At 35.1% G+C, this 27,738-nt stretch overlaps 1 protein-coding gene across 1 annotated transcript in view; it reads left to right on the top strand.

Annotated features, from left to right (window-relative positions):
- LOC106884422 (putative sodium-coupled neutral amino acid transporter 11) overlaps positions 1–27,738 on the top strand; it is a 100,765-nt gene that overhangs the window by 50,983 nt on the left and 22,044 nt on the right. Inside the window, exons 2-5 of the mRNA XM_014935798.3 lie at positions 7,932–8,090; positions 17,159–17,233; positions 20,973–21,031; positions 23,049–23,124. Coding sequence (XP_014791284.1) covers positions 7,932–8,090; positions 17,159–17,233; positions 20,973–21,031; positions 23,049–23,124 — 369 coding nt within the window. The remainder of the gene's footprint in view (positions 1–7,931; positions 8,091–17,158; positions 17,234–20,972; positions 21,032–23,048; positions 23,125–27,738) is intronic.

Below are 27,738 nucleotides of genomic sequence, written 5' to 3'. Positions count from 1 at the left end.
TGTCTTTACACGTGCCACCGGCACAAGTGCTAGGAAGGCGACGCTGGGCACAGGTGCCATCACGATTTCGCTTTCACTTTCCTCAACAGGTCTTTGCAAGCCGAGTTTCATGTCCCAATGAAGGAGATGACGTTAGCATGGGTGCCAGTCGTCGAATTTAGTTCGATTTCAATTTCACTTGCTTCAACAGGTCTTCGCAAGTGGAGTTTAGTGTCCAATGAAGGAAAGGTACGCATAGGTGGGCTGGCTACATCCCTGGCAGAGGCCTTGGATTTCGGTCTCACTTGGCTTGCTGGGTTTTCTCATACACAGCATATTTCCAAAGGTCTCGGTCAGAAGTCATCGCCTCAGTGAGGTCCAATGTTCAAAGCTCGTGCCTCACCACCTCATTCCAGGTCTTCCTGGGCCTACCTCTTCCACAGGTTCCCTCAACTGCTAGGGTGTGGCACTTTTTCACACAACTATCCTCGTCCATTCTCACCACAAGACCATACCAGCGTAATCATCTCTCTTGCACACCACAACTGATGCTTCTTAGGTTCAACTTTTCTCTCAAGGTACTTACACTTTGTCTAGTATGCACACTGACATTACACATCCATCGGAGCATACTGTCTTCATTCCTTGTGAGCCTACGCATGTCTTCAGCAGTCACGGCCCATGTTTCACTGCCATGAAGCATGGCTGTTCGTACACATGCGTCATAAAGTCTGCCTTTTATTCTGAGAGAGAGACCCTTTGTCACCAGCATAGGTAAGGGCTCTCTGAACTTTGCCCAGGCTATTCTTATTCTAGCAGCTACACTTTCAGTGCACCCTCCCCCACTACTAACTTGGTCACCTAGATAGTGGAAGCTGTCAACTACATCTAGTTTTTCTCCCTGGAATGTGGCAGAAGTTGTTTTCTTCACATTTACAGTGTTTATAACTCCTGAACATCTGCTACATACAAAAACTAACTTCCTAGTTAACCTTCCTTTGATATTGCTGCACCTCTTATGTGTCCATAGCTTGCACTTGGTGCATCTTATAGAGTTTCTACCTATGCCTTTTCTACAGATCGAGCAGGGCCATCTACCTGAAGGGGTTTGTGTTTTTTCTACCTTCCTACTTATTAGGACTTTGGTTTTAGCTAGGTTGACTCTAAGGCCTTTCGATTCTAGTCCTTGCTTCCACACCTGAAACTTCTCCTCTAGTTCTGACAGTGACTCAGCAATTAGTGCAAGGCCATCAGCATAGAGGAGCTCCCAGGGGCATCCTGTCTTGAATTCCTCTGTTATAACCTGGAGGACTATGATAAATAGTAGGCATGTATGTATGTATGTATATATATCCTCAACAAAACCATGTATATATTTACATTTACTTGCACAAACATGCACATACAAACCAACAGAAAATATGTTAATTTGCTGGGCCTCAAACTGAATGCATACAAGATAAAGAGCAAGTAAATTATTTAAAACCCTATTAGTAATAATATAATTTCAATTTTACTGTTAGTTCTCATGCTGTCATATTACCACACCTTGCTTTAAATGGTTTGGATATTTCCAGAAAAAATACAATTAAATGACATAATACTTGTAACTATGTAATAATTAACTCCATTAACAACAACAGTGCTAATTATAATAATAATGTACCATTTACATAACATGAGGTTGTTGACTGCAGCACCATTGCAAAAATAGAGTCTCATAGATAACTTTCCTACTGTTTATTCAACTTTCAGAATCATTAATGACTTTATCTATTTACATCAAATATTGTAAAATGTCTGTTCTGAAGAGGCTTTTCAAATTCCCGCTAAGAAAGATGGTTGGAAAATTTTATATTCAAAAGTTTAAAATTCTTTCATTTATCATATTTGATAGATTTTTGTTAGTATTTTTACATCTCAGGTAGTAAGCTGACTGAATTGTTAAATTTTCAGACAAAATATCTAGTAGTATTTCTTCAAAATTATTATATTCTGAGTTCAAATTCCACGAGGGTCAACATTGCCTTTCATCCCTCCTGGGTTGATAAAATAAAATATCTGGTGAGTACTGGAATCTCTTACCTTAAAACTACTGGCCTTGTGCAAAAACTTGAAATAATCATTTTTACATCTGAGAAACAGGAATGAAAACTTATCTGTTATTTCTATTGCTAGCTGGTGAGTAGCAGTGGCAAAGAATAAGCTGTAATGGTACTGACTTTGATGAGTAAAATTTCCGCATTGTTGAAATATATTGTGATAAATTTCATGTTTCAAAATGTTGCTTACTTTTTACTCAGACTGATATATAGTTCTGTGCCATTGTGCTGAAACCTATATAGTGTTAGTGCAAAAACTTACCATGCTATGGCAAGATATTTGATCAGTGTCTTCTGTTGAGTACACACTATGAAAGTGAAAAATGTTTAAATCTACAGAAAATTATATCATCAATCAGTCACTTGAAATACTTGTGAGATGTGCATGTATGAAAAACAAAGAGAGAGGGGGAGGAGAGGAAGAGAGAGAGAGAGAGAGAGATGATTAACAAAATCAATGATAAATTGTGGTATGCTAACTGAAACCAGAATACAATTTTTCTAAGTCTTGTAAAAGAACTTGAAAGGTTGGGCCTCTAACCAGGCCTTTTGCAATACCCTTAAAGCCAAGAACTTTTCAGAACCCCTTCATATAAGGAAGATATATGATTGGACGTGTAACATTCTCAAAGAACCTTTGGTTTTTTTTAGACTTAAAAATCAAGAATAAGAAGAGTAAAAAAAAAGGGCTAATTCTGAATCATATCTTTTATCTCTTATCTTTTACTTGCTTCAGTCATTTGACTGTGGCCATGCTGGAGCTCTGTCTTGAAGAATTTTTAGTCAAATGAATCTACCCCAGTACTTATTCTAATGGTCTTTTTTGCCAACTGCTAAGTTACAGGGACATAAACAAACTAACCCTGGCCATCAAATTGTGGGAATGGAGGACAAACACAAACACAAAGACAGACAGACAGACAGACAGACAGACAGACAGATAGACAGACAGACAGACAGACAGATAGATAGATAGATAGATAGATAGATAGATAGATAGATGGATGGATGGATGGATGGATTGATAGATAGACAGACAGACAGACAGATAGATAGATATGATGGTCTCCTTTCAGTTTTTGTTGAATAAAAAAATCGATTTAAAATTGAAGAGAAGTGGAGAGTAGAAATTTTCCCAAGATTTCCATGATTTCCTACAATGTTCAAGTTGAGTGAGATTGGAAAAATGAAGTACTTAGAATCAGGAAGTATTTTATAAGAATGCATTACAATGACATTTGGAATGGTTGTGTCTGACAAAATATATAAAAATGAAAAGAGAAAGACATGAAGGCATTACTGTGAGTGGTTGTTAAACAAAGTATGTGAATGTGATAGGAAGAAATTACCTTAGTAGAATCAGCAGGAAAATATTCAGAACAAATCAGCCAGGCCTTTCATGTACACCAGGCACAACTTCAGTATATATCAAATGGGTAAAGCAATTAAGGTCATGAAGGTGACAACAACTGCTTCATCTTCAGGAATTATTCATGGAATGTTGAAAGCATCAGGACAGGCACTTGCTTAGCTTATCACATTGCGCAAAACATTTATTTCTAATGATTAATATAACATTGCCCATTATTAGAAAGATAAGAGAGGTGAATTAACTGGAAAAGAGAGATTTCAGGTGCTACAAGCTAATTGAGTTATGAAGGTGGCAAATAGTGTTAGAACGAAATTAATGCAAAAAAAAAAAAGGAAAAAGAGATTGACTATACACATGTATGTGCACACATAGACACACATACATCATCAGCAGCAGCAGCAGCGGCAGCAGCAGCATTATCATTTAACATTTGTTTTTCATGCTGGCCTGTTTTTGAATAGATTGATAAGATCCAACCATCTGTGGGACTGCACGGAGCTCCAATATCAGCTTTGGCATAATTTCTAGAGCATGGTTTCCTTCATAACATTAACCACTTCACAGTGTGTACTGGGCGCTTTGGTGAATAAACTGTCATTTAAATTATGCAAAAATGAAAATGACACTGACGTCTCATTTTAACAGATATATTTATCAAAATTACATAAAAATATCTTGAAATACTAAAGAGTAAATTTATTCAATAAAATCGCCATTGGTTTCAACCATGGCCTCCAGATGACTTCAGAATCTCCTGCAACTCTTCTGGATGGACTCCTTGTTTAAGTTGGTGAATGCTGCCATAATCCTTGCCTTCAGTTCATTTTTGGTGTTACATGGAGTTTTGTTGGTCTCTTACTCAACTGCGCTCCACACATAATAATCAAGGGAGTTGCAGTCTGGGGAGTTAGGTGGCTGGATGTTAGGGGTGATGTGGTCACAGAAATTGTCTAACAGCAATGACTGGGTTCTCCTGCTTGTGTGACATGGTGCAGAGTCCTGTTGCCAGACATAGGGTCTTCCAGTAGCAACCCTCTTGACTTAGAGCAGCACTACCTCCTCCAGACATTTGATGTAAGCCTCTGTGTTGAGTCTGAGGCCATGTGGGAAGATGAATGGAGGCATCACTAAGATGTTGCCATCACTAGTGATCCATCCAAACACCATGATGTTGACTGGATGTTTGATTTTTATCACTCTCCGTACATATCCTCAGATTGCCCTGTCCTCAGATTGACACCCAAACACTCTGAAATGTTCATATTGGAGTTTCCAGCATGAATGCCAAGCAGTACAGCATGTTGATGCCAAATTTCTGGCGGAGTGAATTGCATCATGGTGCTGTTTTTCTCACAGACAGTGCCCAACTGACCCTACTGTACTATGTAGTCAACAAAATCAAAAACAAACAATGCACTTGCACAAAATTTAAAATATGGAATAGTGACAACTTACCCATCGCACCCTGTATATATATATATACAACGGGCTTCTTTCAGTTTCCCTCTACAAAGTCCACTCACAAGGCTTTGGTCAGCCTGAGGCTATAGTAGAAGACACTTGCCCAAGGTGTCACCCTCTCCTCTCTCCTCTCCTCTTTCAACTGGGTTAGCCATTTATTCTCCTTTACTACAAGACAGCTGTTTCAAATCCTCTACCATAATCTAATCTCTCATCACTTGGCATAGAGCCACCCCACTCAATACTACTCCTCCTTCAGTCTTGTCTTGTGAGTTATTTGGTAACCTCACTGCTGCTGGTGCCACATAAAAAGCAACTGTTTGAAGTGGTTGGCATTAGGAAGAACATCCGGCTGTAGAAACCATACCAGAGCAAACAGCAGAGTTTGGTACAGATCTCTGACTCACTAGCACCTGCCAAACCATCCCACCCATGTCAGCAAGTTGAAGATGATATATAATAAAGCAAATCATGAGATACTGTTTATTAGTTATTTAGTTATGTCTTATGTAAGTTTTATTAATAAGATGGGACTATTACATAACGTAAATAAACTCAGGGAAGTAGTTTATATTTGATTGTAGGCGAGCGATGCATGGTAACAGACGGCTTTCTGATTAATGGTTTATCAGGTCTTTTTATCAATTTTTTTTTCTTCAATGCTCACTAAAGCTTGTGGGAAGTAGACAGACATCTGTAAAAACTAATGACCAATATATATTGTTTCCTCATCTATTTATCATGCATACACATATACATCCATGTACACACAAACATACACTCATCGTATACACACACACACACACATGTATATACCTCTATACAATTAATACCTCACTTTACGAGACCTCAGGTTTATGAGTTTTATTTTATGATAGATATAAAAAGCAGTAAAGCAAGTAGCCTCATCTAAGTGGCAGATGAATGTAACTACTAGTTTAACCCCAGGTGGATTCTCCACCAGCTGGTTTTCAGTGCTTTCTCTTCCCCCTTATATACAATACATCACTTGCAGGGGGAGTGAACCCCTACTACCCTCCAGTAGCTGACAGGATCATGGGACTGGCCAGTTTCAAGCTGGGTGGCTCATGTCAGCTGTGTGCACCTATGCATTGGAATGATAGCCAAGATCTGCCTCTGCCAGTGATATATTGTAAACAAAGTGACTATCAGTCACTGATCTGCAGCAAACAAAATAGCTAGTTATAAAATCTCAGGAAAAGATAGAGTAGTAACATATACTAAGCAGTAAAGCAAGTAGCACACCTAAGTGGCAGAATATAAAAAAGGTTAAACAGCTAAGATCCAAATTTTGAATGAAGTGCAAAAGTTTCTACTACCATAACAAATGATTCTGCTTGTTACTGAGAAATTTATAGAGAGCAAAAAAACTTCTTCTAAGCAAACAACTCTAGAATTGTTTTTGAAAAAGAAATCTGCAAATCCGTCTCTGAGTGCTTGTGAATTAGTGATCGCGTCTGCAAGTGATGGTGTGTGCAAGTCTAGTGCAAGTGAAATTGATTCAGAAAACCATAATAATAATATTTTTTATTATAAATGATCTTGACATTCTTTTTGCTTTACATAAAATATTCTTTTCATTCTACCATAGTTTTATTGCCATTTATTTATTAGTATTATAATTTTATAGGTAAAATATCTTTCTAGGAATGAATTACGGTTTATAACATTGCTATTATGGGAAATTATTGCCCTTCTTTATGAGTTTTCACTTTACAAGCAGTCTCTAAGAACATATTAACTCGTATGTCAAGGCATTATTGTACATACCTACAGAAACATATATATGCTCACATAGACATATACAAATATAGATGCTCCAACATATACAATGTATATACATGCATCTATATTTAAGCATACATATACCTACAAATATTCCTAAATGTATGTATGTAAATGTATGTAGCAGACACACAAGCATAACAATTTTAACTACAGGTCATCGTCGACTTATGACCACAATTGGTTCCAACTGACTGGTCGTAATTCGATTTGGTTGTAAGTCGGCCTATAGGCCTACATAGCTTTGTTTTATTTTTTTACATTTTTGAGGTACATTCTCAGGTAAAAGTCACACACAGCATTCTGTATTATACTAGTATACTGGCATTAATCAAAAATATCAGAGTCTCAAGCAGTCGTCTTATAAACAAATACAAGGTTGCTGCAATGTCTCCACGACAGGATAGTTAATCATCGAACAAAGTGGTGATCGATAACTAAACCTAGGGGAAGCATTTGTTAACTGGCATAATTTGTAAACAGGTTAATTTCTAAGAAATTAAACCCATTAGATTTCAACTGGACTATTTATTGTTGCTGCTGGGAACTGACATGCCAATTGTTGTAAAGTTGATTGGCTGTAAATCAGATAGGTAGTAAGTCGATGACAACCTGTATTTCTCTGTAGATAAAAAAAATAACACAATTACAAACAATCTTAGTCAATTTTTAAACCACAATTAGGTTCTCATCTGAGGTGTCTATATCATTTGACCAATGTTGAGGAAATAAGCAACTAGTCTGTCTATATACTCAACAAATCCAGTAGCTTCAGAGAACTGAAATTACTAATTTGCATACCATAAGTATTACTTGAAAGACTTAGAATTATCAATTGCAAGAAAAATTTCAGTGTAATGCTAGTATTTATTGCACCAATTTTTAGAAGAATGAAAGAAGTATTTAAGAAAATGCTGGCAGAATTTGAATTCAGAATAACTATGCTGTGAATTTAAATAGCAAGAACCTTCTAAACAGGTTCTCAACAGTTTCAGTTATTTCTATCATCCTAAATTAAAAAATACAATAGAACAGAAACTTTCCTTGATAGAATTATATTAAATAATGCTACCTGTGTAGATGGCAACAAATGCTTTGACAATGAATACAATTTGCAGATCAAAGATATTGATGTATTTTTTAAAATTCTATTTTCAGAGACTTTATAAAGCGTGTCTGAACTGATGTACTTTTTTAAAATCTATTTTCAGAGACTTTACAAAGCATGTCTGATGCTAGTAGCATCAGTGGTATGAGTGAATCTAGTCAACTAGTTGCTGAACCAGCAAAGGATGATGGGAAACTTCGAAACAATATCCCAATGACAAGCTTCAACTTGATTAATTCAATTATAGGTTCCGGAGTTATTGGTAAGTTATTGGTATCAAGTTCCTCTTTTTAGTATTGTTTTCATCCCTTTGTTAAAAAAAACTATGCAAAAATGTACATACATGTTAAGTGCATGCATATGTGTATACATATATACACTCTCATAAAGATGAAAAGTCGTACAAGGAGGCATCAAATATACATATATATTTACATGGACGCATTATACACATATGCACATGTGTGTGTGTGTGTGTGTGTGTGTGTGTGTGTGTGTGCGTGTATGTGTGCGTGTGTGCGTGCGTGTGTGTGTGCGTGTGTGTGTGTGTGTGTGTGTAAATATATATCCCTGTTCCATTGTTAGAGCTAAATTATGTCCTGCTTCACACCACCTGGTGATTACTACAGCAAGATTTTTCTATGGTAGCAGGCGTTAAGCTATGGAAGATGAGGTCAACCATAATTATTATAGCTTCATTAATATTTCACTCGCAAAATGTATTTCCCATGTTGTATTGAAGCAACTGTAACTACAGAATTAAAAATAATAACATAAATTTCAGTCTTTGTTTTAATATATACTAGCAGAAATACCCGGCTTTGCCCGGGTTAAAGAGAATAATGAAATCTAAAAACGCCGTCTAGACTATGCAACCCTCAACTGTTAGTAGCTACGATACCATATTTCTACATTAATAACTCTCCAATCCATGCCAGCATGGAACATAGACATTAAGTGGAATGCCAGTCTCTCATCTAGGAGGGCCTTGAAATCAATGTTACCAACTGGGGACTATGTGTGTCGTAGTGATAATAAAAAGACCCAAAGGAGGTCTGCAACGAAATAATTTTACTTAACACTTTGCAAGTGAATCAGTGGAGGCAAAGATGCGTCTCATTTACTTGACAATTTATGCACCACATTGCAGAAATCACAATGAAAGTATATCTGAAAGGGTAGTCTTACACTGTTGTACCGTTGAATTACAAATAATGCTCATCTGTTATGTTTGGGCTAAAATTTCATCAACATCAAAAATATATGAATTTTCATAATTTTCATGGGAGTTATGGCCGTTATACATAGAATATAATTTCCAAATTTCATAAAGATCCGTTCAGTACTTTTGACGTAGCTTTGGATAAGAAAACAAATGACTAATGTGTGTGTTTGTGTGCATGTGTTTGTGTGTGATGGGTGTATATATGTATAGATATGTGTATGCATGTATATATATGTATATATGTGTACATATTACATGTACATCTATATATATATACATCTACACATGTGTATACATATACATGTATGCATATAGATCTATATCTATATATATATATATATATCTATGCATATACGTGTACATATACATGTATATGTATACATATACATCTCTTTCTCTCTCTTTCTCTCTTTCTCTCTTTCTCTCTGAAAGTATCGAAATGTGATTGTTTCAGTTAGTAGAATAGTTTCATTTTTAAAGTGAAAGTATTTGACATGAGTGTTTTTGTTTCACTTTTGACACGTAATACTGTGGGCTCGAACTCTGGAAGAAGTTAAAATTTTTTTTGACTAAAACACAACTTGAACCCTAAGTAAGGCATGTGTAAAATTTGAATGAAATTGGTTGCGTAGTTCTCGAGTTTTAGGGATTCACACAGACAGACAGACAGACAGACACACATTCTCATTTTTATATATATAGATACACACCTACATATAGATACATGCATATACAGGATGACACAAAAAAAAAACAGAACACATAAAAATTCTATTAAATCCTACAAGGGTCCAGAAAATTTCTTGAAACTTGCTGGGACTTAAACTTTGGTCTGTGTTCGATCTTTCCCTTTGCATAAAAGTCATGTTCTTTTCAAAACATGCTCCAAACAGCCTCTGTGGCATTGGAGACACACTTGCATATGTCACATAAAATTGTCAATTACTCGAACACATTCCTCTTTGGGGATTTCCCTGATTTTTGCTGTGATTCCTGCCTTCAGTTCACCAATCGTTTGAGGGTTGTTTTGGTAAACATTATCCTTGAGATACCCCCACAGAAAAAAAATGGAACCTTAGGCAAGTGTCTTCCACTATAGCCCTGGGCCAACCAAAGCCTTCTGAGTGGGTTTGGTAGGTAAAAACTGATAGAAGCTTGTTGTCTGTCTATCTATCTGTGTCTCTCTGCTGGTTTTATCCAAAGAATTGCACACAATGAATGAAATCCTATACTTATTCTTGCAACTCCAACACTGCTACTTCCTCAGCTCTTCTAGTCCCACTCACTTCTATTCACTTCATTACTGGAAGGCCCTCTCAGACACCTCATCACCACTATTTGATCTCTTCTCTACCCCCACCTTGATCACCTCAACTGTTTCTTCTAAAATGTGAATAACCATGTAGCCTCTCTACAGATAGAAATATGTTCTGCTCTGGATACTTCTCTCGTGTTTTAACTCTTCATCTCTTAGCATATAGCTGCTTTTCTCAGGGCTAGTGCATGGTGACCTCACTAGTGCAGGTGGTGTGAAAAAAAGCACCCAGTACATGCCATAGAAACCATGCCAAAATAGACAGTAGAGTATAAAGCAATCCTTGGGCCCATTGGATCTGTCAAACTGCCCATGATAATGATGATGATCATCATCATCATCATCGTTTAACGTCCGCTTTCCATGCTAGCATGGGTTGGACGATTTGACTGAGGACTGGTGAAACCGGATGGCAACACCAGGCTCCAGTCTGATTTGGCAGAGTTTCTACAGCTGGATGCCCTTCCTAACGCCAACCACTCAGAGAGTGTAGTGGGTGCTTTTACGTGTCACCCGCACGAAAACGGCCACGCTCGAAATGGTGTCTTTTATGTGCCACCCGCACAAGCCAGTCCAGGGGCACTGGCAACGATCTCGCTCGAAAATCCTACAGGAGCCAGTCAGGCTGTACTGGCAACGGCCACGCTCAAAATGGTGCATCTCATGTGCCACCCGCACAAGAACCAGTCCAGGGGCACTGGCAACGATCTTACTTGGCTTGCCGGGTCTTCTCACGCACACTTTTGTTGTGGTACTTGGACAGGTAGTTAACAGTCACATCAATGCTGTGGTGGTTGGAGTTAGATGCTTTTTGTGTGTTAGATGCTTTTTGTGTGTTAGATGCTTTTTGTGTGTTAGATGCTTTTTGTGTGTTAGATGCTTTTTATAGTACGTTTTCCTCTTTGCTGAGTATCATCTTCTGCAGTTGTTTCACTCACAGTATTTATATCAACACATTGTGAGAACATTACCACAGACATGGGTCTCTTCATTTGGTATTATCTGACTTATTTATCTCTCCAATCCATGAAATGGCTACATCTTTCATTTGGCTAAATAGTTTATTATTAAATTCAAATATGTACTCCTTTAGCATTGCTTTTATACTGGCACCAACAGTATGTACCATTATGCTTATTTAGTTGTGCTCCCTTACAGTTTGGTTGGTTGATTCCAGTGCTCAATGGGAGTATTTTTTACAGATAGGGTAATGATGGGAGAGGGTCTTTGTTTTCATCTGGTGGTACAAAACTTTTTTAGATCATATTTGTTTAAGTTTCCGTTATTGCATATAAATTTTATGGAATATTCCATCTCATTTGATATCAGCATTGCGAAACACTGCATCACTCTTGCAAATCATCTCCACACACTTCCCTTCAGCAAAATCAATATTGATTAGTGGATATAGGGATATTACATTCTATGCGATCTGGAAAGACAGAAGTGGTTATAGTCATTGATTCTACTGAGAAAGCATTCTTTGCAGTTGCAAACCTCCATAGGCACTTCTGTTAGTGGGTGTGTGAAATATGACAGTCTCTAGTTGCTGGAGCTGTTTGTTCTGTAAACTGGTCTGGTTGGTGGTACAACAATGAGTCCAAAGACAGGTTTGTGATCTTTCCAAAGGCCATATATCATCATCATCTTCCTTTAACATCTATTGTCTATGTTGGTATGGGTCAAACATTTTGGCAGGATCTGGCAAACTGCAGAATTGTCTCAAACTCAAATGTCAGCTTTGGTATGGTTACTACAGTTGGATGCCATCCCTAATGCCAACTATTTTATGGTATGAACTGAGTACTTTCATGTTGCCAGCACTACAAGCGGGTACTGAAAAGTTCCTGGCTTTGGGTAAAAGAAAATATAGGAGAATCAGTTAATTATGATCTTATTCAACATATTCCCCTCTCAGATTTACACACTTATTTCAATGGTCCTTCAGTTTTTCTAAGCCCTGTAAAAGAACTCAGAATATTGGACCTCCAGCCAGGCCTTTCACGATACCCTTAAAGCCAAGAACTTTTTAGCACCCCTTGTAACGAAGTTGCCAAATAACTTGCAAAACAGGAAAAGTAAAGTATAAGGCCCTGCCTGACTAAGTGGGGAAGTATTTGAGATGGGGCAGTGACTTTATTCCCAGTGTTGAGAAATAGGTGTGTCATTACTGATTGCCTGAGAGTTGGAAGATGTTACTTAACATCACCATATGGACATTAAGAAACTTTTCTATTTTTCTGCAATACTGTGCTGTTACTTATCTCATGTCATTAATATTTGGTTTATCAATTGAGCATAGTTTGGCAAATTATGTTCTGCTGGACTTATCTGCAGGAAGTTAATTATTTCTTTATTTTTAATACACTGATTCATTGTCAAATTAGTGGGCAACCCTTATATAATGTATCATAGTCATATATCTCCTCTATAATAAGACACCTGTGCTTGTCCCTCTTTCATAATTTAGTCACTCCTCACCTGGCATAGAGCCACCTCTTAACTACTCCCCTACCACACCTACATGGTTGAAGGATCTCCATCCTTTATTTTTCCTGCCTTGTAAATTATTCAGCAACCTTAGTGCCAGTGGTATGAAAAAAGCACTTTGTATATACTGTAAAGTGGCTGACACTAGGCAGGGCATCTAGCCATAGAAACCATACCAAAACTAATTGGGGCTCAACACAATCCTGTTTGTCAGATCCTGGTTGACTTTTTGTTGGCAGCTCTTGAAAACATACCTAGCCTTTGCTTTCTTCGGAATCTGTGTTAGTGGTATCATGCACAGTACAAAGATCAGTGGGAACAGGCAGTCCCCTTGGAAGATGCCACTCCTGATTTCTATTGTCCCTGAACTTCTTCCATATGCAGTCAGTTCCGTCCTCCACTTTGCCATACTTTTTCCAAGCAATCGCTCAACATTTGATGCAATATCAAATAGGTTCATGCATTCCATAACCCAAGAATGTGGGATATTATCATATGCCTTACGATAATCAATCCATGACATGGCTAGTTTTCTTCTTCTAGCAGTTTCTAAGTACAGTTTTGTCTACTAGGAGTTGATCCTTGGTATCTCTGCCTTTACACTTGCACTCCTTCTGCTTATCATCATCATCATCATCATCCCGTATTGCATTAGAATTTGTTTAATTTTCTTGTTAGTCAGTGTAAATTTTGCTTGTTTCTTTATCTGCATATCATAGTATGCAGATTCTTTTATTAAAGGGTAGTTTGATGGGATATGTGTGTTTCATATTATATGGTTTGTCAGAGGGGCTGCAGTAGGAGTTTAAGAAGTCATTTAATATTGCCATTATTGGCATTGATAGCAAGAAGAGTTAGGACTGAAACTGAAGTTGTTGCAGGCACTACCAGTAATCATAAGGGAATTATCATTGTTGTTACAGTCATTCCTTAATTTCTGTCTAATTTGTGCGAAAGTTTTTTCTATTTCAGAAAAACAATCAATAGTATTGACCTTCAACATGGCTTGCTCTGATGGTAATTTAAAACCAGATATTTTTTCTGTGTCTGGTTGGATCATACCATATGCTCTAGTGTCATTGTCTGGTTGTGTGTTTGGACTAGTATTCATTGCTTGTGTGCCTGTGTTGAAATTGTTAGTCATAATAATTTTATTAATTATAATGAAGTATTTCCATTTCTCACTTGTTAATTGGTGTTTCACTTATTTTTGTTTGTTGAGAAAGTGTTAGTTGTAATTGTTGTGTGCATTCATACTAAATAACATGCAGCTGGTGTTATCCTGTCCCATGCCTCAAACCAGTCTTACAATGTGTGCCCCTTTCTCAAGACCTTACACAATTTTTTCTTTCTCCAGCATTGCCCAGCATTTGCCCTCTTTGCACCAGCTGAAATACACAGTCAAAAAATAGAATTAAGTTGTGAAAAAGAAATCTATGATTTTTATGAACCTGCATGTCATTTAGTAAATTAGTTATATTCATTGTTCAATACAGAAATTACAAAATGGCTGAATGTTTTGAGCTATTGAAGCTTTTCAGCTGTATGTCTCATTTATCTAAACCAATAAACAAAACCAATACCCTTTAGATTCCAAATACATCTAAGGATTGTATATTAATGTCATGTTACTACAAATAACAAAACAAAAGCTTGCATCAGTATGACCTCAAACCTATTTAAATCAAGGTATTATTCTCATGTCTTTCACAAATTTGTTATGATTTTAATTTGGCTACCATTTTAATTTACTTTTTGAGTTTGCTCTATACTTATCGTTCATTTATAGAATAAATCAATCATCTTGTAAATGTCATTTTCATCAAATAAAACAAAGGACCATGAGTGTGTGTGTGTGTGTGTGTGTGTGTGTGTGTGTGTGTGTGTGTGTGTGTGTGTGTGTGTGTGTGTGTGTGTGTGTGTGTGTGTGTGTGTGTGTATGGTTTATAAATGCTTTAAAGTAGTGAATACTTTTCTGCTTAATGGAAAAAAAAACTTTACTAATGAACAGCTTACTTGAAAAGCATCAAAAGAAAATAGTCATGACAATAAATATTAACTATTGCAAAGCCTTTGTCATCGTTGTTGTTGTTTTCACCGTTATTGTTGTTGTCATCATCTTCTTCCTTCTTCTCCTCTAGCTCTAGGATTCTTTCTGACTGTGTTTAGCACTTTTTCACTCATTGTCTTCCACTAAGCCTAGTATGTGCACTCCTCCTGCACTTGGTATGTTAACTGACCCTGTTTCTCTCTCTTGTTCACTCTCTCTCTCCCTCTCTCTATACAATGGAGAGATTGATCAGTCAACCGACCAACCAACCAACCAACCAACATTTATATTGGCTATTATTATATAGAGTTATGTTATATGCATTTATGTTCTGAGCCTTTGTAAGTATATTAGCTTCTGAAAGTTTGTTCCATTTGTTGAAGGTGAATGCAGAAATCTGTCAATTGTTAGGGCCTTGGTATCATCCTAAAATGTTGTTGTTATTGTTTAGCCCCAGGCTTCCCTGAATGAGCAGACATATGATCAAAAGTATTCCAACCTTGACCACTCCATCTTTTTCTTATGTACAGGGAAGCCAGAATCACTTTTTTTTCCATTGTTTTTCCCTTTTTTTGAGATTGCAGGACATGTTTCACTTCTAATTTCTCATTTGTTTTTATTCTTTTTCCTTGTTTCAGCCCATGGACTACGGCCATGCTGGAGCACCATTATTACTGCTGCTACTGCTTTTACATCCCTCTTTCTGTAGTTTGATTTTTGGCAAATGAAAGATTTTTATACTGTTGCCCTCATTTATTTCTTGTCATGATGTCGGTCAATCAAGGATCTCAGATTGTAGACTTTTCAGATGTTTCTTAAATATATTTATGCCCATTTTATGTAGAGACCTTTCTAGCAGGATATTGAATAACTGTGGAACTTCGATTTTGTGAGAGGAAAAAAAAATAGAATCAATGTAATTGACTCAGCCCTATCCTGAAACTGATGGCCTTGTGCCAAAATTTGAAGCCAATGTTTCAGTTATATATTTTCTGTTATAATATTCCAGTTTTATACCATAAAAATGATTTATACAAACACAACAGATGTTACATTTGCAAATGTAAACATAATGATATTTTTAAGAGGAAAAACATAGTTGCCTTTTTCTAACAAATTTTGTTTGTAGATTTGGCTTCAATTTATAGATATGGCTCTTTGAAACTTATTTTATTTATGCTCTATAGATATCCTGATTGATTAAGAATGAACTTCAAAAGTGAGAAGCCACAAACTAGAAGCCACCAAACATTTCCAGCCATATGTTACAAAAGCAAGCTTTCAGTAAACTATATTTCACATATGCTGCCTATGAAAACAGAGTTGAAATCATCTTTGTTTTTGTCTGTATACTCAACAAATGAGAATGGACACATACTAAGACTGCCAGAAGGAAGGCTAGCCAAAACAGCCATGGGCTGGATGCCACTGAAAGGTAAGAGTAAAGGAGACTGGCCAAGGAAGACACAGAGTAGTACCTTCAAAGAAGACCTACACAGACTGAATACTGAACATCACCTGGGAAGAAGTATACTGGCTGGCCAGAGGCAGATAATTGGTGATTACTGACTGCTCAATGTGCCACTCAAAGGCACCGGCAGACCTAAGAAGAAGATTTTCTACATGACTATAGCATTTTCCAATATATAGTCAAAGCTGTGAGATAAAGAAGTTGTGGTCCTGGGTTCAATCCAACTGTGCAGCATATTGGGAAAGTGTCTATTGCTATATATTCTGATTAAATGACACTGTAAATGAAATTTAATAGAGGGGAAATTGTATGTCATGTGTGTGTTTGTTTCAACAAGCAATGAAAGATGTTACATTTGAGATGAAATCTTGCAGTATTTATACCCAATTGAGTTATCTTCCCTTCTGAGAATGACAGTATTAAACTTCATATCTAACAAGTATGTTGAAATATATACCAGTTAAAGAATCAAGGCTGGAATAAATGATTAGAAACCATTCCAGCATGGCTGCGTTTCAATGACTGAAATCAATAAAAGAATAAACAAATTTTAGAAAAAAGCACCCAGCAAACTCTGTTAAATGGTTGGCATTAAAAAGGGCATCCAGCTGGAGAAACCATGCTACAACAGACAGTTGGAGCCTGGACAGGTCCCTGATAGCCAACCCTTGCCAGCATGGAAAGCAAAAGTTAAATGATGATGATGATGATAATGATGATGACTTCCATGTTTATAAATTAAGATTATTGTAATATATTTTAATGAATTTTATTTTCAGGAGTACCTTATGCACTGAAGCGAGCTGGAATTGGATTAGGAATAATAATAATCCTAGTAGCTGCACTTGCATCAGGTAAGTTGGAATAATGTGTATGAAATATAAGTAACATTGATCAAATCAAACCATAACATAGAGCTCAAACATAGTTCAAATACATGTACTCATTCATGCGTAAATACACACACACACACACATACACACACAGATATATATTTATATATATATATGTATGTATATATATATATATATATATATATATATATATATATATATATATATATATATATATATATATATATATATATATATATATATATATATATATATATATATATATGCATGTATATTACATATATATATATATATTGTATATTTCGTAATTGGTCGAAATGTGGAGTAGATAAAACAGCCAACAACTGATGAAGAGTCGTTCTTTATAGTATTTGCCTTTTTTTCCATTTGTTTCTTTTGTTGTTCACAAAAGAAAGTTCGTATTCCATGTTTTCATATTTCGCATTTTATGTTGTTTTCGTATTTCATGTTGTTTACGTTTTATGACGTCCTGTACCCATATATGCATATATATGTAAATATGTACATATATTTATGTATATATACATACATACATATATATATATATATATATATATATATATATATATATTATTTATATTATATATATATATGTATGTATATTTATTTTGTTAATTATACATACATATATATGCACACATATGTGTGTATATATGTATACATATAGAAAATTTTATAATTTATCAGTCTCAGTTTTAGTTTGAAAGGTCAAGCAGCCCATAAGCATACAGAAGATTTTCCTCCTCTTAACACACACTTCACTCTTTACAAAAATGCATGATTTTTTTTTAGTTAACATTTTTATTTTTTATTTTATTTTCCCCCTATTTTTTCTGCTTCTCTTAAAAGATTTTCTCTGCAACACTTCCCTGTATATTCTGCATAACAGATCACTTATACTGCACTTTAGATATAGTCTGAGGTTTGCTAACATGAAATTTGAATAACCTGATGTGAAATGCTAGCTTTTACAATCATACATAAGACTTTTCCTTTAATATTAAGTAATATTTTACCAGTCTTGACCATACTTACATATTCAAACATACATACATATATATAATACATTTTGATACACACACCCATATATGCATATGTGCGTGTATGTGTGTGTGTGTGTGTGTGTGTGTGTGTGTGTGTGTGTGTGTGTGTGTGTGTGTGTGTAGAGAAAGAGAGAGAGTGAGATGTACAGAATTGAATATTGAAAAAAAGTCATCAGAATTTTGGAAATAACTTTTTAAATTTTATTATATCTTCATGTTCATATTAACGCTTTCGTTCATCTTTTGAACTTGTCAAATACAATTCTGTGAATATACAGATATCTTGCTTATTTATATAAAACAGATGTTTTTGGGGGATTTTGTTTATAAGAGAACATTGTTTTTTTTTTGGTTTTTTTTGGGGGGGTGAGGCTTTGGAGACAATGGAAGATGGATAGACAGATAGATAGACAGACATATAGAAAGATAGATAGATAGATAGATAGATAGATAGATAGATAGATAGATAGATAGATAGATAGATAGATGGATAGGACAAAAGAGAGAGAGAAGGGCTATTCATTTTCCTATCCACCACTTTTCATTGTATTGAAATGGTCTTTTTAAGGACTGTCAAAATTTAAAAAATAAATAAATAAATAAAAGTAAAAACTTGTTTACTACTTACACCATTGTTTTGAAATGGTTTCTAAGGATGGTAAGAAAAGAAAGAAAAAAGAAAATATAGAGAATAAGAAATAAAAAAAAAAAAATAAATAATAAAAAATGTTTTCTTCTCCTTTCTGTTTTAGTCCTTTGTTTTTATATTCTTTGAGTTATATTTAGAATATATTCCTGTCATACATTTATTTATTTATTTTTGGTAAGGTGTAGTTCTGTATGAGAATACATTAGTATAATATTTGTAAATAAAATCAATTAGTAAGTAAAATAAAATAACTATATATATATCATATCATACCCAGACATATATACATATACATACATACAAAACGTACTCTTTGCTTTTCTTTTTTCTCTTTCAAACATTTAACCTCGGAGAGAATCTTTTTATGAAGTGTAGTTCCATTGCCTTTCAGTATTGCGGATCGTCCCGTGTACATTTGTAAAAGGGAGAGATTTTGAACTTTCCATCTCCACATATTTCTAGATGTTTACTCAATGGAATCTTTCGTAGTTCTTCTTGTCGGATATGTTGCCTGTGAATTTTTGCACATTGGCAGAGGGAGTTATTCTTTCCCCCAATGTAATTTTCTTTACAGTTTAGGCAGGTAATGCAGTATATGAGATTTTTTTTGTTTTACAGTTCATATCTGCATTTATTTTAAAAATGGATCTGCTCTTGAACTTTATGTGGGAACCACTTTCTATGTACTTGAAGTTGTTGGTATTGTTACACGTTCCACATCTCCTATCTATCTATCTATCTATCTATCTATCTATCTATCTATCTATCTATCTATCTATCTATCTATCTATCTATCTTTCTATCGGTCTATCTGTCTGTCTATCTGTCTGTCTATCTATCTGTCTATCTATCTGTCTATCCATCTTCCATTGTCCCCAAAGCCTCACCCCACAAAAAAGCAAAACAAAAACAATGTTCTCTTATAAACAAAATCCCCACAAAACATGTGTTATATAAATAAGCAAGATATCTGTATATTCACAGAATTGCATTTGACAAGTTTGAAAGACGAACGAAAATGTTAATGTGAAAATGAAGATATAATAAAATTTAAAAAATTTTTTCTAAAATTCTGACAACTTTTTTCCAATATATATATATATGTATATATATATATACATACATGAGAGTATATAGCAGCGACTCCATCAATTCCTAGGGATATCTGAGGAAGGAATTTTATTCTGAAATATTATCAGGCTAGGGATGGTTAAATTACAACAGGTATATAGCTCAATGTTTGTATTATAGTACATTGTTGTACCACTCAAAACATTTTATTCTTTATATACTCTTTTACTCTTTTACTTGTTTCAGTCTTTTGACTGTGGCCATGCTGGAGCACCGCCTTTAGTCGAGCAAATCGACCCCAGGACTTATTCTTTGGAAGCCTAGTACTTATTCTTTTGGTCTCTTTTGCCGAACCGCTAAGTTACAGGGACATAAACACACCAGCATCGGTTGTCAAGTGATGTTGGGGGGACAAACACAGACATACAAACACATACACACATACATATATATATACATATATACGACAGGCTTCTTTCAGTTTCCGTCTACCAAATCCACTCACAAGGCATTGGTCAGCCCGAGGCTATAGTAGAAGACACTTGCCCAAGATGCCACGCAGTGGGACTGAACCCGGGACCATGTGGTTGGTAAGCAAGCTACTTACCACACAGCCATATATATATATATATATATATGTAAATACACATGCATACATCTATACATATATATATAAATATACATATATATGTGTATATATTTATGAATGATAATTATAAGTGTTTGTATGTGTTGATTTGTGTGTGTGCACATGCATGTGCAGAAGTATATATGTATATTTCTTTGTATGTATGTTTGTATGTATGTATGTATGTATGTATGTATGTATGTAAGTATGTATGTATGTATGTATGTATGTATGCATGCATGCATGTATATATGTATGTAGCTCCCTCTCTATCTATCTATATAGCTATATATCTATATGTAACTATATATTGTCTTTCTCTTTCAGATTATGCCATTTTGCTTTTAATTGATGGTGGAAAACTGTCTGGAGGTTCCACATATCAAGTATGCTTTTTTATATAATCAATTTTATACATTAAAATAGTTCTAATTATTATGCAACGATATTTCACATAATTAGTACTGAGTATTTAAAGCTTTATACTTACAAAATTCAGTTATTTATTAAATAGAAACTAGAATTTTATATTTATTAATTTAATTTTTACATAACTTTGTCAGATGAGAAAGGGCAGTGTCCATCATATCTTTCAAGGCCTTCAAGACTGATAAGAAGAAGGGAGTAATTCATCCTCAGTCAGGGGTAGACAACCAGAATTCTTGCAGCAGATTAGCAGTAGTAGGCTCCACTGAAGAGCCTGATAGTGTCATTGAACTTTGTAACTGATTAAGTTTACTCCTGAAGAGCAGTAACGGTCCCTCTAGTGAACTACTACATCGTTTAGGTCTACCAAGTTCTTTGGGTGATTTCAGGCAATGACAGAAGTTTCATGTATAGGGTACTGTACTGTAGGATCAAATCTGAAGCCATGTAGTTTCAAAGCAAAGTTAATCACACAGACACACTGTCCCTATAATACTGAACTCATGTGTGTGTGTGTGTGTGTGTGTGTGTGTGTGTGTGTGTGTGTATACATAGAGAGAGAGAGAGAGAGAGAGAGAGAGAGAGAAAGGCTAAAGACCCCCTTCAGTTATGATTGACCATGGGATTGCACCTAGAAAGTTACCCTCCGAGACACAAGTCTGGGCAAGGTTGTTTATGGAAGACCAGCAGTCACCCATGCATACCAGCCTCCCTCTCCACACCAGCCTCCCTTTTCCACACCAAGGAAAAGGCAAAGGCTGATACAGCTTGGCACCAGTGATGTCACAACTCATTTCTACTGCTGAGTGAACTGGAAGAACATGAAATAAAGTGCCTTGCTCAAGAACATAACACACAACCCAGTCTGGGAATTGAACTCACTACCTCATGATTGTTAGCCCAATGCCCTAATCACTGAGCCAATAGATGTGTGATCATAAAGACTCCAAAATAACTTGTAAATATTGGGTTGAAAAAACCATTTTTTGTATAGAAAAAGTTGAAGGCTACCCATGAGATTTAAACCAACATCTTTAAGCATGACAGATGTTCAACCATTGGAGCAATCCCTCAAATTCAATCCATTTTAGAAACTTTATTTTTACCAGTGAGAATTGTTTGCTGTTGATATCATAAGAATCTATAGACTTTCAAGAGAAAGTGAAATAATTCATTTTTGAAACAGTAGATCTCAAAACATAAAGCTATAAATAACAGCATGTAAATATTGGGTAAAAATCCCTTTTGGATAGAAAATATTGAAGGTTGCTCAGGGGACTCATTTTAATAACTGCTTTCCATGCTTGGAAGGGTCAGACGAAATTCATTGAGGCAAATTTTCTATTACTGAAAGCTCTTCTTGTTGCTAACTCTTACTTGTTTCCCAAACAAAATGAGATTTACCCATGTCCTTCAAACATGAACAGCTCAATGACTGGACAGGATTTCAAAGTAGACTGCAAAAACTAAATATTGTTGCTATTATGCAAGTGTCGTAAGTCTAAAATTTTGCATTTTCCGAAAATGAAAAAAATAGTTTCATCATTCCATAGCAAAACCATTTTTGCTATCTTGACATCTGAAGCAGCTAGAGACGCGATAGTTTGACCAAAAGAATCGGCTATTGCATGCAAAAATAAATATTGAAAAAAACCGCATTTGGCTAAATTTGAACATATGACAGTTTAACATAATAGCAACGCTATATAATTAAAAAGAAAAAGGGTAACTATGCCAACTAATTGATTGAGTTCCCTTGCTGAATTTGGAAATGTCATGATCTCATTAACAGAATTAATCTGCATATTTTGATATTAAAGCAGTAAACATGATCTTAGTATGCAAAAGTTCAGAAGTAATTAGATTTAATTACTCATTGTTTGTTAATATAATTATACAGTATTTTGATTGACATATTCCCTTTCTTATTTATTTATTCGTTTATTTATTTATTTATTTGTTTCATCTGTCTTGAAGGATGTTGTGCAAGCTTCCTTTGGACGTCCTGGATTCTACATTCTAACATTGCTGCAGTTTCTTTTTCCATTTATTTGTGAGTAACACTTTTTTATATTGGGGAAGAAGTATGGTTAGAAGCTTGTAAGCACTTCAGGATAAAATTATTATTTGAATATGAAAGCGTTCAGCTGGCAGAAACAGTAAATTTTACAAGTTAGTTTCTTTTAAAGGTTTAGTCACTGGTAGCCATGACATTTTCACAGACCTCCAAGACTGTTGAGAAAGAATGAAAAGAAGAACTGCAACTCGTGGGTTATACATAGACCAGGAGCCAGGTTCAAATGTGCCCCTAAAAATGGCCCGTAGCCCCACGGTTATATTAAACTAGACAACAGATTAATTTTACGATCCAAGAGCCAGGCAATAGATTAAGTCTTTGATTAACCCATGGCTATAATAGAAGACAATTGAGTAAGATGTCATGCAGTAGGAACAAACTGGAATTACATATTACAAACATTTTTACCTCACAGCTTTCATCAATAGTTTGCTTGACGAAATGCCTTACAGTATTAAGTTTTATTATCTATGTATGATATTCTTACTTCAAATCCATTCAATACTGATCTTGCCTTTCATCTGTCCAGGGTTTATATAATATGTACCAGCAGGGCCATCTTAGTAGCATTGTAGGCCCTAGGCAAATCAATGCACTGGTCCCCTTTAGTATGTATGTATTGACAACAAACTACAACATAGAAAGATTAGTACTGAGCCTCTAGACCCATAAGTCTGAAGATGGCACTGTGTACCAGTAATTTACTGGGTTGGATTCAATTGGGGACATTTTGCTCTCACAAATATTGTCCTCATGCTTATGTAACAAATCAATATCATTTGTTTGTTATTTTTTTTTGACATTCACTTTTCTATTCTCACATGGGTGGGATGGAATTTGTTGAGGTAGATTTTCTATGGCCAAACGCCTACCTGTCACCATCCCTCAGCTGTTTCCACGTAAAATAATAGTTTGTTGTGGCTGGCCATGTTTTCATGGAAACTTGGAAACAAAGGGCATTCATTTACAACAATCCTGTGATGTCAAGACAAGTGGTCGTTGTTGATTCTAAGTGACCACAGTTGATTCTAAGAGAAGTCACTTTACTTCACAACTGAAATACACATGAACATCACAACACAACATTTCCTCTTGTTAAGTCAAAAGAAATGGATGACAAATTGGCAGAGTTGTTTAAGAACTATGCCGTTTAATTTTTTTTTTATCTTTACCTTCTGAGTTCAAATCCTAATAAGGTCAACTCTTTTATCTTTCCTCCTTTGATAAATAAATTTAATTAATAAATCACTCCCCACCTCTCTCTGAATTGTCTCTGCTCTGCTGTGAGGAATCATTGGGGAACTCTCGCAGTGTCTCTTTCTCCACTAAGGGCAAAGGATTTAGCAAAGGGCTTGCAACCTTTTCCCAAAATAAAAACCAAAATATTACTAGAACTATCCAATGGTTTACAAATGTACAATGTAATGCTGAACTACAAGGAAGTCAAAAGAAACCAATAGTTTAAATCAATATTGCTCATTGTTGATATATAATAATTATTGCAGAGTTACTAGAATTATTCTATTATTATTAATTATGAAAGAATATGTTCAAATTTTGCCAAGGTCATCTTTGCTTTTCATAAAATATATAATAAGTTGATCTAATCTTAAATTTATGGCTTGGAGCCAATGTGAAAAAAATAGATGTTTTATTTAGAAAAGAATAAAAAAGTATAATGAATGCATGAATGCATTAATATATTATTTGATAAATCAATTAATTAATTTACTAGATAAACGTTGAAAATGACTCAAACACTAAAAATATTTCTTCCGAAATATCATTAACAATTTTCAGACCGAAGTATTGCTTTTGATTTTCTGGATAATTGAAATAAAACTTTTATGTAATGTATTTCTAAATTTAAAATATTCAATAAAATGATTTTTCAATTTTAATAAAAGATAAAAAGGATAATTTTGTTTTTTAGAAAGTAAAAGCGATATACAGGGGCTGGACAAAATAATGGAAACACCTTAAAATTTCAAACAAATTTATTTTAATATGGAACAGGACCACCTTTGGCAGTAATTACTGCTTGAATTCTATGAAGTATGGACTCGTACAAAGTTTGAATTGTTTCCAAAGGAATTTTTGTCCATTCCTCAGCTAAAACAGTCTCTATTTCTTGTCATAATGATAGTGGAGGATATCGACTCCTCACTTGTTTTTCTAAAATGCACCATAAATGTTCAATAATATTGAGATCTGGGGACTGTGGTGGCCAGATGTTCAACTTCACTAGAATGTTCCTTGTGCCATTCAGTAACAACTTTAGCTGTGTGAATTGGTGCATTATCATCCTGAAAGATTGCTTTTCCCCCAGAAACAGTTCTGCAACCATAGGATGAGTTTTACCAGATAAAATGCTTAAATAGCCTTGACTATTAATTTTGCTATGAAGGGAAACCATTGGGTCGGTGGATTTCCGAGATATAGCCCCTCAGATCATCACAGATTCTCCTCCATGTTTAACAGTTGGAAGAAGTCAGTCTGGATCAAATGCTTTTTTTGGCTGTCTCCACATGTATATTCGGCCAGTGGTCAGAAATAAGGTAAAGAATGACTCATCCAAGAAAATAACATTCTTCAACTGCTCTAGGGACCAATTCTGTAGGTTTTTACTCCACTCTAAATGCTTTACAACATTTATCTTTGAAAGTAGTGGTTTTCTGATTGCAGCCCTCCCTCGAAATCTGGCTTTGTGCAGCTCCCAGCGAACAGTTTTTGTGGAAATTGGGTTCTCAAGGTGGTCATTAAGCTCTGCAGTAATTTTGGGAGCTGTATTTTTGTGATCCTTTCTAACAATTCGCATCACAGTCCAACAGTCCCTATCTGAAAGTTTTGGTTTTCTTCCGGAGATTTGTTTCGACAAGGTTTTTCCCTCTTTTTCAAAGGCTGTCATTACTTTCAAGACTAGTTCTTGATACACCAAACATTTCTGCTGTTTTCATTACGCTAGCACCTGCTACACAAGCACTGACAATTTGATCTCTTTGAAAGTGTGATAGATCTGTCATTTTAATAAATTTTAATTACTTTCTCTTACGATATCTGAAAAAAAAAAAACAGCAATTTTAGGAAAACATATTAAGCAATACTAATAATAAATCAAAAAACATAAAAATAAACAAGATTTTGAGGTTTTATAGATATTTAAAAATTATGATGCTATGATGCTAGATGTTTCCATTATTTTGTCCAACCACTGTATATATATATATATATATATATATATATATATATATATATATATATATATATATATGATAATAATATTAGGGACAAAATCGAAAATTACAGGTAAAAACTCAATTAAAATCAATTTATAAAAAATTAAAATTAAATTGAGCTTTACAGTGGATTTTCATTGATGAGTTCATGAACCTTGGTTCTTTTCCCTAAAACTATATATATATATATGTATGTATATATATATACATACATACATACATACATACATACATACATATGTGAGTGAATATGTATGAAGTGGGATATACATATATTGTGCATGTGTGTGTGTACAGGTACAATAGTCAGAATTAAAGCATAATTTTGATTTTAAAAAATGTCATGGCCATTATTGTTTTTCTTTTTTTTTTTTGTGTGTTATTTTATCAAATGTTTTCCTGTTTCCTAGTCTTGTTCTGATTGTTGAAGCAAGAATAAAAGTCTTCTCTACAAATTAAACTCCACATTGAAGAAAGGTCAAAATAATTACTAAGTGTGAAACAGCAAATGTTAGCATCACATCAGCTCATATAACAACATATGGGTCTTTTCTAACTAGTGAACTTCTACATGGTCATTTAATCTGCTAGAAACAGAAATTAAATCTCTCAAATCACATCATTTTGTATTGCCTAAAACACTGTTGCCATAAAAAGATAGTATGGTCATGACTAGACTGCCTTTTGAAACAGATAGCTAATGTTAGTATTACATCAACTACAACATTTTTATTTATATTTCTGAGTCATGAAAAGGAGCTGCTGAGTGGTCTCTGAAACTGCTAGAAATAGAGCTAAATCTCTCTCAAAATTTTGCACTCCAAATTCAAATACTGCCATGGTCAACTTTACTTTTCACCGTTTTGGTGGTCAATGAAAATATGGAATAAAGTGCAGTCATGGCTATGTGGTTAAGATGCTTAGCTTCCTTGCAACCACATGGTTTTGAGTTCAGTCCCATTGCAAGGCACCTTGGACATGTGTCTTCTACACACTCACACACACACACACACACACACACATTCTTTTTTACATTTCAGCCCTAAGGCTGTGGCCATGCTGTAGCACTGCCAGTGTGTATGTATGTGTGTATATATATATATATATATATATATATATGATAGGCTTCTTTCACCCTCCATCTATCAAATCCACTTTCAAAGCTTCGGTAAGCCCAAGGCTATAGTAGAAAACACTTGCCTAAGGTGCTATGCAGTGGGACTGAACCCAGAACTGTGGGATTAGGAAGCAAACATCTTACCACAAACCATGCCTGAGAAACAATGATTTCTCTGCCAGGGATAGTGACTGACTGATAGTATCAACAATATGAAAACCCATAGAAACATATTTT

This window comes from Octopus bimaculoides, chromosome 1 (genome assembly GCF_046866305.1).
Source record: "Octopus bimaculoides isolate indiv1 chromosome 1, ASM4686630v1, whole genome shotgun sequence".
Lineage (NCBI taxonomy): Eukaryota > Metazoa > Mollusca > Cephalopoda > Octopoda > Octopodidae > Octopus > Octopus bimaculoides.
This window is presented reverse-complemented; position numbering and strand designations above follow the sequence as displayed.